Below are 15,730 nucleotides of genomic sequence, written 5' to 3'. Positions count from 1 at the left end.
AGTGACACAAAGACCAGTTTTGGATTCCTCTTGCTTGCACTCCATGAGGCAGTCTGCAGAAAGGGCAGCATTTTACTTAAACTTCTGGAGGCTATTTCTATTTTGTGCAATTCCATGGCATAGAGTAATGGAGGGCTGTCCAGCTCCAAAGGTGCTGACAAATTGCCTTTAGGAAAACTAATTCAGGCTGAGCTGGCTTTAGGGTGGTGCAGTTAACTTAGCACAGCTTCAAAGGTCTTTTGGGCCAGCAGTTACCCTGGGCTGAGCTCTCAGAAGGGGCTACTTTCTACTCTGTTTTCTGGGAAGGCGAGGTTAGCAATTGGAGGCCTTAACTGGAGTATCTTGCAAAGTGGAGAGAAAAGCAATGCCTTTGAGACTCGACTGCAAGAAGCCTTGAGTGCTTTGAGTGAGTTTAGTCACAGTAAACTTGGTTCTGAAGTATCTTTTTTTTTCACTACGTTTTCTTCCCGGGCCACCTCCTTGATTGTGTCTCTCAGCGATTATGCTGAAGCGAATCACTCGGTTCACCCCTCCAGAGGTGATCGTGGGGCTCCTGGCTCCCTACGTGCGTCTGTCCACGTCCAGCGTGCGCATCATGAAGAACAAGGCTGGGCGGATGGGGCAGACCTATGGCTTCATCGAGCTGGAATCTCATGCTGTAAGTAGATTCCTGCTTTCACCTGCTCTCTCTGTTGACATCTGATACCTGTAGAAGCAGAGAAACAACAGAAAGACAGGAAATTTCTGTATTTATGAGGCTGCTGTGCTGGAGCGAGTCCTCTCTTGTGCTTGTCTCACCAGGTAGAGAAATTAGCTGGTGCAGCTGTTTTCTCTGGCTTTAGGAGTCAAAGATTGATTGTTGTCACAAGCTGTGACACTGATTGAGTTTCTCACCTCAGTACATTTCTTTTTAGATACTCTAAACTTGAACACTTCTTGCAGAAGTATTTTGTTTGCAGAGAACTTGAATCCAATAGTTTTTGTTTGTAGAAGGCAAGAATCTCAATTAGCTGACCATCCCATGTTGAAGGGTTCACATTTTCTATGTCTGGGGGGCTCCCAGACTCCATAGCTGTTCTTTGATGTTGGTCCAGAGGGTGTTTACCACTGGGGCAGCAGCAGTCACAGTGCTGCCCTGTCTGGCAGCCCTAGGAAAATGCTGTCCCCAGCTGGCTGCTCTCAGTGGTCATTGGACAAGTTGCATTTATCCCTTTTGTTGCATCCTAAATACCCTTCACTGACACTTAGACTAATATTTAGTGTTGTTTTTCTTGTCCTACTGAGCACAAAACATTCCTTTTAGGCAGACTGGATTTGGAAAATGTGCTGTTTGTGAAAAGTGACATTCTTTTTCCTTTTACAGGAGGCACTGAGGTTGCTAAAGATACTGCAGAACCTGGATCCCCCGATCTGCATTGATGGGCGTACGTTGGAAGTGAATCTTGCTACAGGGAGGAGAAGGTACAGACAGATGAGGCAGTGGGGTTGTTCTTTATGTGCTGTGCCATGAAGGTAGAACTCTGTTGTCAGAGCAGGTGCTTAAAGTTTGGCATGGGAGTTAGCACAGATGTTCCTACAACCAAAAAATGTGTTGAAGAAGTGAAGGCAGTGAAGCTTGAAGAAGCTTCAGTGATTGAGCAGAATAGGATTAGTGATCATAATGCATCTTGTCGTCCAGCCATCAAATCCTGTTCTGCGGGAATTAGTGGGTTCGGCTTTTTTTAAAACATGTGGAGAGATTCATCTTTGTAGACACAGCAGAGTGGAGTCACGTTTCTTGTGAAGACAGTGATTTGCAAAGTCTGTCTCCTGGGATGGACACAGTTCAACATGTGGCCAGAAAAGATGATCCTTCTGCCTTTATTGGTCCTGCTGATCATTTTGGATATACTGAGGTTAATGTAAAACCGAATTTCCATTAACTTACAACCTTTATCTCAACAGGAATGACTATGGGGAGCAGGGTGGCAATTCCTACTATGGCCCGGTAGGTCTGCACAGCTTCCCTGCAGGTTGCTTAAAGGGAGGGAGCACTGGGGGGTGATGGGCCTGGCTGTGTTAGCCTTTTTTCCTTTGGGCTGCTTAAATATTGCGAAGCATGTTTCACCACATTTGAAGATGGGGTGATAATGCTCAAATGTTCCCACTGCTGCTCTGCCCCTCATACTGTTTTGTCATGTGCTTAGAAGTGCAAGTCAGTGCTGCTGGAGGAAGTTCTGGGCTGGGTTACTTGATGCCACACTTTACAGAGTGATTTCACTGATGACTGATCTCAGTTCCCAGAGTGAATGTCTCTTTAGTGTTTATTACTACTAGACTACAGGACTCTTCCCATATACTCATGGAGTGAAGGCTTCCATACAGATTGCTATGAGCACTTCTCATGGAAGCTGCAGAGATCTTGTGCTTTGTGACCCTGTCCATTGCTCTGTAGATGAAACGCTATGTCTGCTTGTGCTCTGTTTAGGATGGCTAAATGAGACCTTCTCTTGAACTTTGGGCCTGTCAGAGGGAGGAGAAGCAATATATTTGTTAAAGAGTCTCTGTTTGTGTTGTTCACTTACTCCAGGGCAGAAGGGGCATGAGGGACAGGAGGGGTGGCGAATCACTGAGACGCACCAGAGCACAGTGTAAGTTAAACTCTGCTTCACTCCTACTGTGGAGACTTTTCTTCCTTAAAAGGGCACTGACATGTAGAAATCAGCCCAAAAATATTTTTAAAGGCTAAGAGTAGGTTTGTTTGCTACACCCACTTGTGAGTTCCTTTGCCAACTTTGTTTAGTCACATTTTCCTATCTGATGATGTGTTTCTCTCTATTCTCACTGTGTGAAACTACATGCAGATAAAGGAAACTTGCTGCCTATTTTTCCTTGTTGTGGAAAGCTGATGGGATAAAATCAGCCTGACAGTTACTAGAGAAGACAGAAGAAAATACACTTGATCCAGCAATGCCAGTAGCTGGAAGAGCACTCCTGATTGTTTTACTGATTTATATATAGCATTTCTGAGGTCTGTCAAAGGACACTTTAGAATTGAGAAGCCTTCCTGACATTATGGGCCTACTACCCTTAAGGCCTTTGGGTTTTCCTGTAGAAATAGTTCACTCCCTTTTCTTCACGGGAGCTTTCATGCAGTGGATGGAGTGGAAGGGATGTGGGGAGTGTCATCACTTTAAACAGGATTGAGAGAGAACAGCTTTTCCTTGTTCACAGGAGTGGGTGGATGTAGATACTCATTACCCCATTCTTAGGGAAATTACTGAATTTCATGACCAAGTGTTGTGGTCTTGTGATCTCAGCACAGCTCCTGTAAATCTGTTTTGATGTGGAAGTTTTGCCAGAGTCCTAACCAGAATTGTGGAAACTTATCACTCCTCTTACTCCTTAAGGAATAGATTATGTAGGTCAAGTGATGTGAAGATACTCACACCTCTCTTGCCAGGAGAGAAAAACAATTCTTTCCCATTCTTGATCCTTTCACCAGTGTAACATTTGTTCATGCTTTTGTCTTTGTAAAAGGCAAGTTCTGCTTTTTGAAGCCTGTGGTGCTCACTCTTGTCTCTCTCTTCAGCACCGTCAGATGTGTCCACATACATTTATGATCCTGACACTGGGAATTACTATGACCCCATAGCTGGGACATACTATGACCCCAGAACTCAGGTAAGTGCATGGGAAGGAAGCTTTACATGCAATATGTTCTTACAAACTGCTTTTCTCTGGAGGGATTTTGCAGTCAGATCCTGAAGATAAACCAGCATAGGGCAGTACAGAGGCAGCTTTGTGTCTTTTACTCTGTCTTCTGACCTGTGTGAAAGGGATGCATGTTGCAAAATATCAACTTAATGAGAGGCTGGGAACCCATTAGCTATGTGTTGAACCAGCTATAGCTGCCTCTGGCATCTGAAGCCCTGCCTTTGGAGGGCTTTTGGTCTGCTTTTCTTCAAGTAGACTTAAAGGCAGAGCATCATAGCTAGATTTTGCTGTAGACATGTGATATGTGACTGTCTGTAAGAAAGAATGGACAGCAGAGCTCTGTTTTCATTTGTGGTCTCTGCTTCTCAACCCTAGCCAGCAATAGCTGTAAGGATGCCAAAAAGGAGCCATCAGCAGAGATTTTCTGGAATTATAATCTTGTTTCCATGATTCTGGGGATGTCCATGTTGTGGGAGAGTGGGGCAGTGCTCTGGTGACCTGGCTGTTGTCAGCTGTCTTCTGCCCCAGAAAAGTTCTCAAGCCTTTGTCCTCTGTAGTCCCTTCTTACTGTGCTAGTCCCCCCAGCTCAGCAAGGACAAGCATCCCTGTAAGAAGACTGCAGGGGTTGGGCTAAGCCTGCTCCAAATGCCTCTTTCAGAGGGAAGTCACAATAGAGCGGGAGCCCTCCCCACCCCCGGTGGAGAGCAGAAGGCGGCGGCACGGGAGCCAAGAACGGACCAGTGACAGGAAGGAGCCACACAGCAGGGACAACAGGGACAAAAAGGACAAAGGGAAAAGTCCTTCTGCTAAGGTAACTCCCTCCAGGCATCAGAATGATCTGAGGCCAGGAGGCTGAGGGAAGAGAGGTTAGAAAATAGAGAGTAATTAGAGGATTCAAAAAGGAAGGGACAGTGAGGGAAGACAATGGGGTCAGCAGTCGGAAAAGAACATGGTGGTTGTCCAGCCAGGGAGTAAGTTCCTGAAAATTTTCTTTCCTTACATTAAATCCAGGGCTTTTCATCCCCTCCTTATGGTGAAGGATTCAGACACATCCAGGTAACTGAGACACGTTTCCCTCACACTGCTGAAAGCGCCCAACTATTGTAATAGAGACAACAAAAAAACTGACAGAGACATTTAAACACACCAAGTCAGATGATGATGATGGAGACTCAGCTCTCCCCTAACTGCAGTTTCTGCCCCCGCTCCCCAGTCCCAGGACAGTGCCCTTCACTGCTCTTCCCAATAAGCAAATGTCAGTGTGGGAACAGCTGACTGGGAGTTGCTGCCTGAAGCAATGTTTGAGCACAGCCCAGGGCTGTGATACTGCAGGGCCTGAGGAATGCCAGGAGTGTTGGTAGAAGTGCTTTAGACAGCAATGCAGAAGCTTTGTGTTCTTCCTTGCCTTTTGGTCTGAATATGCTCAGTTGCATGACCAGTCCTGGGCACCTGGGACTTGAAGGCTGTAACTGTCCCTGATGCTGGTAGCAAGCCAGCCAAGGAGTCATTGAGTATGGAGGCTTTCAGGGACACTGGCCTAGGAGAAGCATGGTCCTGTCTGAATGGAGGGTAAAAGCATCTCCAGTAGAAATCATTCTCTGGTTTTTCTCACTTGCCTGTTTTCCATGGATGATCAGAAGTGGCTTCCTGGCTGCACTGTGTGCTCTTCTGACACCTGTGTTATTGTTGGCCTAATGCCCAGTCTTGGATTTTTCAGAATGAGCCTGGAGAGGAGAGATTCTTTGCAGAAGATGTCTTCAAAAAGCCATTGCCTCCCTCTGTGAAGAAGGATGAGAGCACAGGCCTGGTAAGGTGTTACACTTGTCTTTCTTGGTCAAGGATGAGTAACTCATGAACCACTAAATTGGAGGCTGTCCAGGGCTCCAGCCCATTTCTCTGTAAAATATGTGAAAGTGAAGCTTCATCCAAGCCTACTGTCTGTGCTGCTGAGCACACAGCTGAGTTATCACAGGCTCATCCTGTTGCAGTGCTGACTGCAGTCTCTGCTGCCCTCTGTCCAGGATGAAGAAGATCCTGGAAACCCTGCCATGATGGCTGAACCTGGCCATACATTGTGCCACAGTCACAGCAGAGAAAATTGATGTTGTCTGGCAGTGGGGGTGGTTTTGAACCTGGTCTTCATGTCCTTTGTGCACACACAGAGGTGCTCAAATATGACCTGGCCGTGCTCCAGCTCTGTCACTGATATGAGGCATGAGTGGGACCACTGTCAGCATGACAGTGTAGCAGAGGGTGAGAATGGGGTGGGCTGGGACAGCATGGTGAGCTGCTGCAGCTGTCTCTGAAATCACAGAGTATGGCTCCAGCAGAGCTTTGGATTCCCCAGAGTGGAAATGTCTCTCACCAAAACCACCACCTCATTTCTGCCAACCACCTGGTTTGCTTAGGGGCCTGTTTGAATGAGTGCTTAGCTACTGTGTGCTCAGAGTTCATGCTGTGGCAATCTCAACACCTGATCTTGACTGTTTCAGACTGAGACTGGAGAGGAGAAATTCTCTGAAGAAGATGTCTTTAAAAAGCCTTTACCTCCTTCTGTGAAAAAGGAAGAGAGTGCAGCCCCAGTAAGTATCTCCACTGAATAGTATTTTGACCTGTTTGAGCCTGGATACATTTCTAGGGAGGCTCAGCATGGCCTGGCTGCAACTGTGAGTGCCAGAGGTGCCAGAGATGTTTCTCATGCCAGACGAGGGAGTGCTGGGAATGGAAGGCAGTTTGTTTTTTAAGTCTGACTTTATTTGTGGACTTATAGCATGGGGAATTTTGGTACCTGCATTTGAGCAGGATCTCACTCCACCAGTCCTAAGGCAGAAAATTCTTCCAGCCACCTCCAGGCTGAGGAAGGCCAAATCTCACTGATCTCCATTTCTAGAGGGAGTGAGTGACAGCAGCTTGCTGCCAAACAGCCACTGCCTCGGTTGGCTTCTTATGCTCTCAGGTGTGTGGCAAGTTAAAAAAGCCTGGCACCAAAGCACAGCCTGTCTAGAGAGCAGAAGGGCCTCACCCCGTGGTGTGAAGTGAAAGAAGCCAGCCAGTTCCTCTCTGTTCCCTGCCTGTGCTGCTGGGCAGGAGCTCTGCCTCGGGGGCTGGAACAGAGACAGTAGTCATGGGGGAGATGGGTTGGGGAAGCAAAGCCGTGCTGGCCTGGCAGGCTTGATGCTACAAATTGTCACACTTTTCCCCACTTCTCTCAGCCCAGGGTGGTGAACCCTCTGATAGGACTTTTGGGAGAGTATGGAGGAGACAGTGACAATGAAGAGGAGGAGGAAGAGGAGGAGCAGTCCCAGGCTCAGTGGCTGCCACCTCCCCCACACCCGCCAGCACCACGCGAGGAGCAGCCACGGAAGGCCAAGGTCAGCGATGACAAACTGACTGACTGGAACAAGCTGGCCTGCCTGCTGTGCAGGAGGCAGTTTCCCAACAAGGAAGTGCTCATCAAGCACCAGCAGCTTTCCAACCTGCACAAGGTATGGGGAAACTGGGGCCTGCTGTTGGCTCGGTGGCTTTGTGAGCTGCATGGAAAATGCAGTGGTTGGGTGGGAAGAGCTGTGCGGAAATTGACACAGTAGCAAAGTTCCCCCGAAGCTCTGTTCAAAGCATTGTGTGAACTGCTTGTTCCTGCCATGGGAGTGCTATAACATCAAGGTGTGACTTTGTAAGCTGTAGTGAGATAGCTAAGGCTTGGGGAAAGTGGGGTGCTGGCACACATGACTGTGAGAGCAGTAAGAACTTGGCACGTGCACCTCCATGTTCTGTGCTGCCTTTCAGCTCTTGCTTTTAGGAGAGCCAAGCTGCACGTGGGTTAAAATAAGACTGGTTGCCTTCCATACTGCAGGGAGGAAGGGCTCCAGGCCTCTGTGGGGGAGCAGATAGTCTGGGCTGCAGGAGAGGCTGCTGTGCCTGGTATAGTGCAAGTACATGAGCATGCTGCTTTACCTATCCTCCTTATGGGTGGAGCAGATGACCCTGACAGCTTGTGTTCTCTGCTTGACACTGCCTTCTGTCTTCCTCCTTCCAGCAAAACCTAGAGATTCATATGAAGATTAAACGATCCGAGCAGGAACTGGCATATTTGGAGAAGAGAGAGCGTGAGGTGCGTCTGTGGTGGTGAGCAGGCAGCTGCTTGGGCTTCTGCAGTTGGGGGTGGTGGTCCCAGGAAGACCCTCCACTTATACACCAGGTATCAGCAGGTGTCCACTTAGGCACCAGACATCAGATGCCTCTCAAAAGTGAACTAACTGTGGGCTCATTCTGCACAAGGACCTGTAGGTAGGTTCTGTGACTTCTAAAAGCAGATCTCATTCCTCACAGAAGGATCTGAGTGTGGTTTTGGTTTTCTGCAAGCCAGCACCGGGCCCTGGGCTAAGTGGGACACAAATTTCAATCTAAAACTGGTGGGGTGTGTGGGCTGCTGCTGCCTGGCCAGGGACAGGGGAGCTGTACCTGTCCATTGTTTGGAAGGTCACAGAGCTGCTCCTGGTGTGGTAGCTGGAAGGCTTCAACAGCAGGTCTGGGTCAGCCCAGCAGATGGCATCTGAACAGAGCAAGTGTATTGTGGGATGTGAGCATTTAGTGTTTGTGAGTCCCCAGGACAACCTTCCAACCAGCTGAGGATGAGATGAGACCTGGATGCAGAGCAGTCTCCTGCAGTGTTGAGTCCTTCATAACTCTTATACTTATTTTGCCCTTTCTGTTGTGAAGGGGAGGCATAAAGACAAAGGAAATGACCGGAGAGAGAAATTCCAGCAGATGGATTCACCAGAGGGGAAACGACTCAGATATGACCGGGACTCAGAGAGGTAATGGCTGCTCTGGGTTAAATCTCTTTGGGAATGCTGACGTTGGGATGTGTGCTGCTGGCAGAGCAAGGCTGGGCATTGTCCTGTGGGGTAGATCTGCAAAGTAACAGCCAGACAGACTGAGACAGAGCTCACAAAGTGTGAGCCTGTTGTACTGCAGGACATTTTGTAGAGGTCAAGAAGGGACTGGGGTGAAAACAAGGGGTTTAGGACAGAGCATGGAAAAGCCGCCTGGTGCTGGAGGCGTGAGATGGGGGTTTGAGTGTGTCTGGCTGGACGCAGAGAGTGGAATGCAGCCTGTTCCCATCCACCTCGTCCTTAAGGCACTTGCTGCCCTCCTGTCCTGGCATCTAGCCATTGAAAGAAAGAGCAAAGCTGTGTTTCATCTGTTCCCTGACTCAGAGGAATGCTGGGAGCTGTTTCCATCTCATTCAGAGTAGGTGGAGGAAGAAAGTGCGTGCTGTGTGGAGTTCTCGACAGGCCTGCCTGCTGTGAGCTCGCGTGTTCAGTGGGCTGAGGAACGGCCAGGCATGTGTTGAAGATAGAACTGGTTATGTGCCTGTTTTCTTCTGGCACAGCACCTCAGAAGGAGACCTTTCCTCCGTGTCTTGCGGTTTTGACATCCACATCTTCTCTTCCCTGTTTTCCTGGAATAGCTGTAGATAAACTGAAACAGTTTGTGTGCAGTGTCACCAGCAGCCAGAAAGCAGAAATTGTCTGAAGGAAGAGTCTTTTATGCTGAGAGGTTTTCAAAACTGTGGCTTTTGGTTAATGGTCTTGGATGAGTAGTGAGGTGAGAGAAAGAGTGTCCAAATCAACACTGCATCTGTTGACCACTGGAAGAAAGGAAAGATCTAACAGAGCAGCAGGAATTAGACTTTGCTTTCTTGCTATTGCTAAGACTTTTATTAAGAAATACAAGTGTAGAAGGCTTCTGGCTTGCTTACACTGTAAATATTTTGGAGTCTGAGCTCATTTCCTGTGCCCTGGTGTACTTCCTCCAGAGATGGGACAAGAAATTTTGCAGTCAGAGGTGTGTGAGCCCTGCACACAGAATTTGCCATGGTGGTTTCCTTAGGCTGTGTGCTTCTGGCAAGAAACTTGGATATCCCTCATGAGAGGCTGAAATGTCAATGAAGGTTCTATTAGCAGAACTTAAAATCCCTGTTATGTGTTTGAAGCATTGACTGGACAATTGATTCTGGTTCTTTTGCAGTGATTATGACGCAAGGCTTGACAGTAACAACAAAGGGAACCAAATGATGCAGTCTCCGGGGTGGAAGAAGGGCTTTGGCCACAACCAGCAGGGCACAGCATCACCAGTGGAGGTGAGTCTTCCTGCCTTTCAAAGCACACAACTGTCCTGCAGCCCAAAATGTTTCCCAGGACATCTAGAGGGAGTTCAAGTCAGGCTGCAAATCTCAGTATCCACTTGATGGAATAATATGTGTACACTGATGAACTTTGCAGGCTGGGAGGGGCTGCAAGTCTGTTGGCTGTAGAACAAGGTTAGAATTTATATGGATCTGGAGGTGTTGAAAATCGAGTAACAGTGAGCAGGAAGGGTGTGAACATCTCATTAGTACCTGCTCAAAGTCAGGGTGGGGCTTGAACAGGTCACCAGCTCGATTCTTTGTAGCAATGTGAGCTCAGGAAAAAGGTGAACTTCCCCTGGGGAGGTGTGAGCATAGCCAAAGCCACAGGGCCCAAGATGCTCTTTGTCTGCTCTGCTTAGCACTTGTGAGGCTCTTATTGCCATTGCAGACTCTGGACATCAGAAGATAATTCCAAGATATAGCACCTGACAAGGAACAGAGGCCCACTGGCAAAGGATGTCAGGGATAGGCAGGGTCAGGTAGAGATCCTGCGTGCTGTGACAGGCTAGACTCTCAGAGGACCTAAATTTACTGCAGAGGGTTTATCAATAAGAGAAACAGTCTGGGACAGGGTCTGCTCTGCCTTGCCTAGGGCCACATGAGCAGGGCTGTGCTCTGGTGGCAGGCTTGTGGCTGGCCAGGTGCTGTGGTGTCCATGCTCTCTGCTGAGGGACAGGCAGCTTGGAGCAGGACTCACGGGGTGACATTCAGCCTGCAGTCAAGTAGAACATTAAAGCAAATATTTGAGGCTTCATGACGCATGTTTGTTTGAGCCCATATACATGAGGCAAGAGTCCCTCTTCAGTGCAGGCAGCAGGAACTGGCCCCAGCTGCTGCTCAGTCCTCGTGGTGAGGTCCCTGTGCCCATAAAACAGGCTTTGCTGAGAGCCAGCTCCAGCGCCACACTCTGGGAGGTCTGATCTCCCGTCGGCTCCCTGTCTGGATGGGGAGCTGATGGCAAAGCACAGCCCTCAGACAGTTCATAGAAAGGCCAGAAGAGATGTGCTTGCTTTTCACTTCCAAGTTATGCTGGGCAAAGCCATGTGACCATGCCAACCCCACACAACTCTGATCTCTTGGCCCAACTGGTGAGATCTCTGGTGTTCAGGGAGGTTGGTCTAAAAAGCCAGAGAAACTTCCAGCCTCGGGTCTGCTCCCCTGGGCTAACTCCAGGCATATTTCAGCAAATTGTTATTGCTGAGTAATGCAAGTGTTGGCTGCAAGATTCAGTCCTTGAAAACTGGTTGAAATTCCAAGCAAGGTACCAGTGCCCATGGGAGCTCTGTTAGAGGGAAAAGCTGAGCTTGTGCCTATGCAGACAAACTGCAAACAGCTCCCCAGGAGCCCAGCTCTCGCCAGTGCTTTCCTTTGCTGGCTTTCAGTCCTGGCTCCAGTGGCTGCTGGTGCTGCCTCTTGGCTGCCCACCCTTGGCTGCCCAATCCTCCCTGTATATTCCTGGGGTTTGATTCCCACCAGGAATTAGCTGGCTGCTTTTGTTGCCCACAAAGGGTCTGTAGTTCTTCCCAAAAAGCTTTTGTAACAACACAAGAGCACTTGCTCTTCCTCTGCTCACGGATCCACACGGGAGCAGTCAGCAGTCCTGAAGCAGCCCAGGGAAGCTTTTTATTTATGGGAGGCGAAATCACTAACACAAGCTGTGTCTGTTTGCAGGCAGACAACAGGAGGAAGGGCCCTGGTCTGGGGGCCCCAGGGAAGCCCCCCAAGAGGCAGTCCAACGAGACCTACCGTGATGCTGTCCGCAGGGTCATGTTTGCCCGCTATAAGGAACTTAAGTGAACAATGGAGGAACCCCAGATCTGTCTCTCTCCATCTCCATCTCTTTTCTCTCTGTGTCATGTTCTTTTGAAGGGTTTTTTTTTTTTTGGGTTTTTTTTTGTGTTGGGGTTTTTTTTTTGTTTGTTTGTTTTTTTGTGTTTTGTTTTGTTTGGTTTTTTCAATTGTTACAGGTTTTGCTGCTAGAATTTTTTTAATAAAACTGAAAATTTGTCAGTGCTTGTCTTGTGGCTAAAATGGTGTGTTTTAAAAGCACGGTGCTTTGAAAGATTCCCATCATGTTTTACTCTCTGCTGATGAGGTCACTGGAAGTTGCAGCTGTGTCAGAGGGACTGGAACAGGTTTGGTAGCTTGGAGACAGCAGTGCCACTGTCCTGCAGCATGTTTCCTGTCATACTACTGGTGCTGTGGGTCAGGATGGAAGCTGGGAGCAGGAGATGGCCCCAAGGCCTGGGAGGAATTCAGAAGCAGGAGTGATCTCTGTGGGATTTGTCCTGACAACTGATGAGGTCAATGGGGTTCAGTTAACAGCAAGAGCTTAGTGGCTGAAGGTGACCTCATTTGAGCTGGGTGTTGTCTGGCATCCCAGCAGGGCAGAAGATTCCACATGGGGTGGGTTGGATCTGGTGACAGAGTTGTGTGGGGACCCTCATGGGGATATAATCATACTGGCCCAGGGTGTCAGGGGGGCAGAGGAAAAGCCAAGTAGGTGCTGCTGGCCTGTCCCAGGGAGATGTGGGGGCAGCTCCTGGGCAGGAATTTGTAGCAGAGGCAGTTTGACCAAAGCACAGGAAAGTTTATGTGTGTGAGCACACACGGGTGAGTGTGGCCTGCAGGGATAAGGATGATGCCAGTGGCTGTGGCTCATGCCCGATGAGAAGCTGGTATTCACCACCACCTTCCTGTTCACGTGGCAGAGAGCAGGGCCTGACACTGCTTTCAAATACCCCAAAGAAGGGAAAGCAGGAGATGTGGAAGCTGAAAACAGCAGGATTTGGAGGTGAAGAGTCACCTGCAAGAGATGACGACTTCCAAAGGCAGCAGAAGACCTGTCCAAGCTGTGTTTCCTTGTCTCTGGCACAGGCAGTGACACAGAGGAGTGTGGAGGACTCGTTGCAGTGTTGTGGCCCCTAGTGCTGCACCCAGGGGTGGGGTGAGTGTGCATGGTGCTGGTGAGTACATGGGGGATGAGGGCCTTTAATCTTCCTGGGAGCCCCGGGCATGTAAGGAATGGGTGAAGAAGGTGATGGACTCCTGGGAATGAACTCCCACACATGGAGAAATGGTGGTGGCATAATAAGTTGGTGCTGTCAAATCTGGAAATTATCCATGCACATGCACAAAGGGGGAGAAGTATGAGTGGTGGGGCATCATTTTCAGGGAGGGAAGAGGGGAATCTGGGTGCAGATTAATAGCTGCTGCACAGGCTGTCTTGCACCTGAGCGTGTTGAGCACCTGGGTGTGCCAAAAATGAGCACCCACAGAGCATCATTCCCAAGATAACCAGAGGGAGCCTTTACAGCTGCCAAATGTGGGAACCCATTAGCTGATTTTATTAATTTGCTAAGTGAGTACATGCATCTTAGTGAAAGCCTGTTAACAACTGATAATGCGTGATTAATTAGAAGATAATAAACCAGATAAATGTAAGAGCAGCTTCCCTTGGACAGATGGACCACACTAAATAATGTATGTTCTTTGGCTTAGTCATGTGCTTGCTTGCTTCTAGTCTGTGATGTGCGTGTGTGAAAGGAGAGGCAACAAAACATTTTCCTTGCAGGCCCATTGCCAGGGCTGAAGTCAGGAACAGAAGACTTCTGTGAAAACGAGAAAAAAAAAAAAAAAAAAATCTACTTGCAGGATGGATCTGTCCCCAATCGAGAGAAACCCTTTTTCTGTCTGCGGTGGTAGGTCTACCTCCCATTAGTTGTATTAATCATATAAATACTTGGTGTGTTTGCTCCTACTATTTTGATGATCATAGTAAATGTTTATGGGAAATCAGGCATATTGTTTGCATCATAAGAGGTCAGAGCAACACAGCATTACTCCCAAAAATGTGCAATTTCTGGGGATGTGCTGTGTGTGGCTTGAGTACACCTGAACTGTAGGAAGTATCCCAGTGTCTCCATGGAAAATCAAGGACTTAATTCCTCAAAATTCCACTTCCCCAAGGTAACCCAGAGTGAGCTCCTGTATATTCCCTTGAAGATGTGTGTGTATAGACTGTACATGCATCTCTCCATAGGCATGGCTTCTACCCATGCTGTGCATCTGCAGGGGGATATCCAGGATTAGGGGACATGGAGCCCTCCTTTGGGGCTGGGTTGAGGTGACTAGAATGAGCTTATTCACAAACTGGAACAGACAAATAGAGTGAGAAGCTAAAAGCATTACAAAGAAGCACCAAACCAGAAAACATCATATTCTCTTGGGAAAACAGCAGCGTAGTTGGTGATGCAGAAACCCCAACTAATTATCCTTGGTGCCGTGGTTTTGACGTCTTTAATATTTTTTAAAGGATGGTGACCCAAAGCCGGAGCTGAATTGCATCCACCTTTACATCTTATGACTATTTTGCTTTTATTTCAGAGATCACTCACCACTATGCGCCTGCTGTGGCTGTGTTCAGCACATTGCCTTGTGTGCCATCCTGTGGTGATGGGTATGGCTTGAGTTACAATTTATTTTTATTTTTGGAAGGTCCTAATAAAAGAACTGGAACAGCTCACAGGGTAAGTCCTGTGAGCAGTTGCTTGGTGTGCAGATGTTACACACAGGAGGAGGACTGGGGTGACCCATAACCAGCATCCAAAGTTGGGATGAATGGAACTGTGTGTACAAAAAGTCCAGTGAGAAAAGGCAGAACAAGGGGGTTAAGGGGATTGTTTAATTTAAAAGGAACAGGCAACAGGAGCTTTGGACTGAGAGTGGCACCAAAGGGGAGGTTAAATCCACCGTTTATAGGGTTGGAGACACTACTGCCTGGGTCTCTGCCCAAGGGAGTGTTGAGCTCTATCAGTCACACAGGTTGATATGCAGGAGGCTGCTTCAGACATCTGAGAGGTTCTGGAGCAAGAGCTTCTTTTTTCCACCCTTTCCCAATGCAAAGCAAATAGATAGTCTTAGATTTCCAATATTTATTCATATTAATATTGATACAGAGTGACTCATGCCCTTTCCTGTGAAACATATTTATGTAAAGAGCTGGAGCTGTGCTTTGTAAATAGAACAAAACGTAAATTGTGCTGAGGGAAGTGTTTGTAAAAGGGAAGAAGAGAGAGAAGGCAGGGAATGCACTTCCCTCTGCAGCAGTGACCTGCCTCAGGGAGAGAAGGGCTGCTGGAAGGAGGATGAGGCTGGGAGTCGCCCCTCAGATACCGGATGAATATGATGAACAATTTTGCTCATTTCATGTTTTAAGACTCAAGAAACACAAGTTCAGTGTTCAGAGGAGGTTGTTGCTCAACTCATGCCCCTGTTTTAATGTAGGTTCTCCATTTCCTTATTTATCCATATCCATACAAAGACCATTCTGTTCTTTGTTCCTGTACTGGGGATGTTAACGCTTTCAAATGTCACCAAATATAATCTTTGTGAAGCTGCACTTAAATGGACTTCCTTTTGGTAGCACAAAGGTTCAAAGGAAGATGAATGACACTATAGTCAGTCACACAGTGCCCGGAATAGCCAGGATAAGCATGGACACAAGCCCTTGTCTAAGCTTCATGTGGATTTTTCTTGCCAGCACATTTTGAAGTGGTTGTGGTCTGGTCAAACTACTGCTGGTGGGTGTATGGGTCTGTGTATGTGCTGCTCTGCCCTTTTTGCAGCCTGGGGGAGGTCAGTCCTGTCCAGCTGTTAAAGTGCACCTCTCTCCCTGTGGAGTGCTGCAAGGAAGCTGGGAATGTGAGCATTGCCCCTCAGGGACAGAGTCCCCTGTCCCACACAATGGAAGGATGGGCTGGTCCAGAAAAGGCAGAGGGCTGGATAACAGCTTGGAGCTCACCCCTGAAGCTGCCCCAGCCATCACTCCACAGGGACTGC

The 15,730-nt window shown here is 48.1% G+C and overlaps 1 protein-coding gene across 2 annotated transcripts in view; it reads left to right on the top strand.

The window, feature by feature from the left end:
- Positions 1–12,018, top strand: part of RBM6 (RNA binding motif protein 6) — a 58,558-nt gene extending 46,540 nt beyond the window's left edge. For both annotated transcript variants that reach the window (XM_083869707.1, XM_083869706.1), the window contains exons 11-23: positions 498–658; positions 1,364–1,461; positions 1,945–1,987; positions 2,570–2,630; positions 3,572–3,663; positions 4,355–4,507; positions 5,414–5,503; positions 6,189–6,278; positions 6,909–7,181; positions 7,733–7,807; positions 8,416–8,513; positions 9,730–9,841; positions 11,561–12,018. In XM_083869707.1, coding sequence (XP_083725833.1) covers positions 498–658; positions 1,364–1,461; positions 1,945–1,987; positions 2,570–2,630; positions 3,572–3,663; positions 4,355–4,507; positions 5,414–5,503; positions 6,189–6,278; positions 6,909–7,181; positions 7,733–7,807; positions 8,416–8,513; positions 9,730–9,841; positions 11,561–11,686 — 1,472 coding nt within the window. In that variant the 3' untranslated portion in view covers positions 11,687–12,018. The remainder of the gene's footprint in view (positions 1–497; positions 659–1,363; positions 1,462–1,944; positions 1,988–2,569; positions 2,631–3,571; positions 3,664–4,354; positions 4,508–5,413; positions 5,504–6,188; positions 6,279–6,908; positions 7,182–7,732; positions 7,808–8,415; positions 8,514–9,729; positions 9,842–11,560) is intronic.
- Positions 12,019–15,730: the final 3,712 nt, after the last annotated feature.

This window comes from Zosterops lateralis, assembly GCF_965231275.1.
Source record: "Zosterops lateralis genome assembly, chromosome: 11".
Taxonomy (NCBI): domain Eukaryota; kingdom Metazoa; phylum Chordata; class Aves; order Passeriformes; family Zosteropidae; genus Zosterops; species Zosterops lateralis.
Note: the sequence above shows the minus strand (reverse complement) of the source record. Positions and strands in the feature narration are given on the sequence as shown.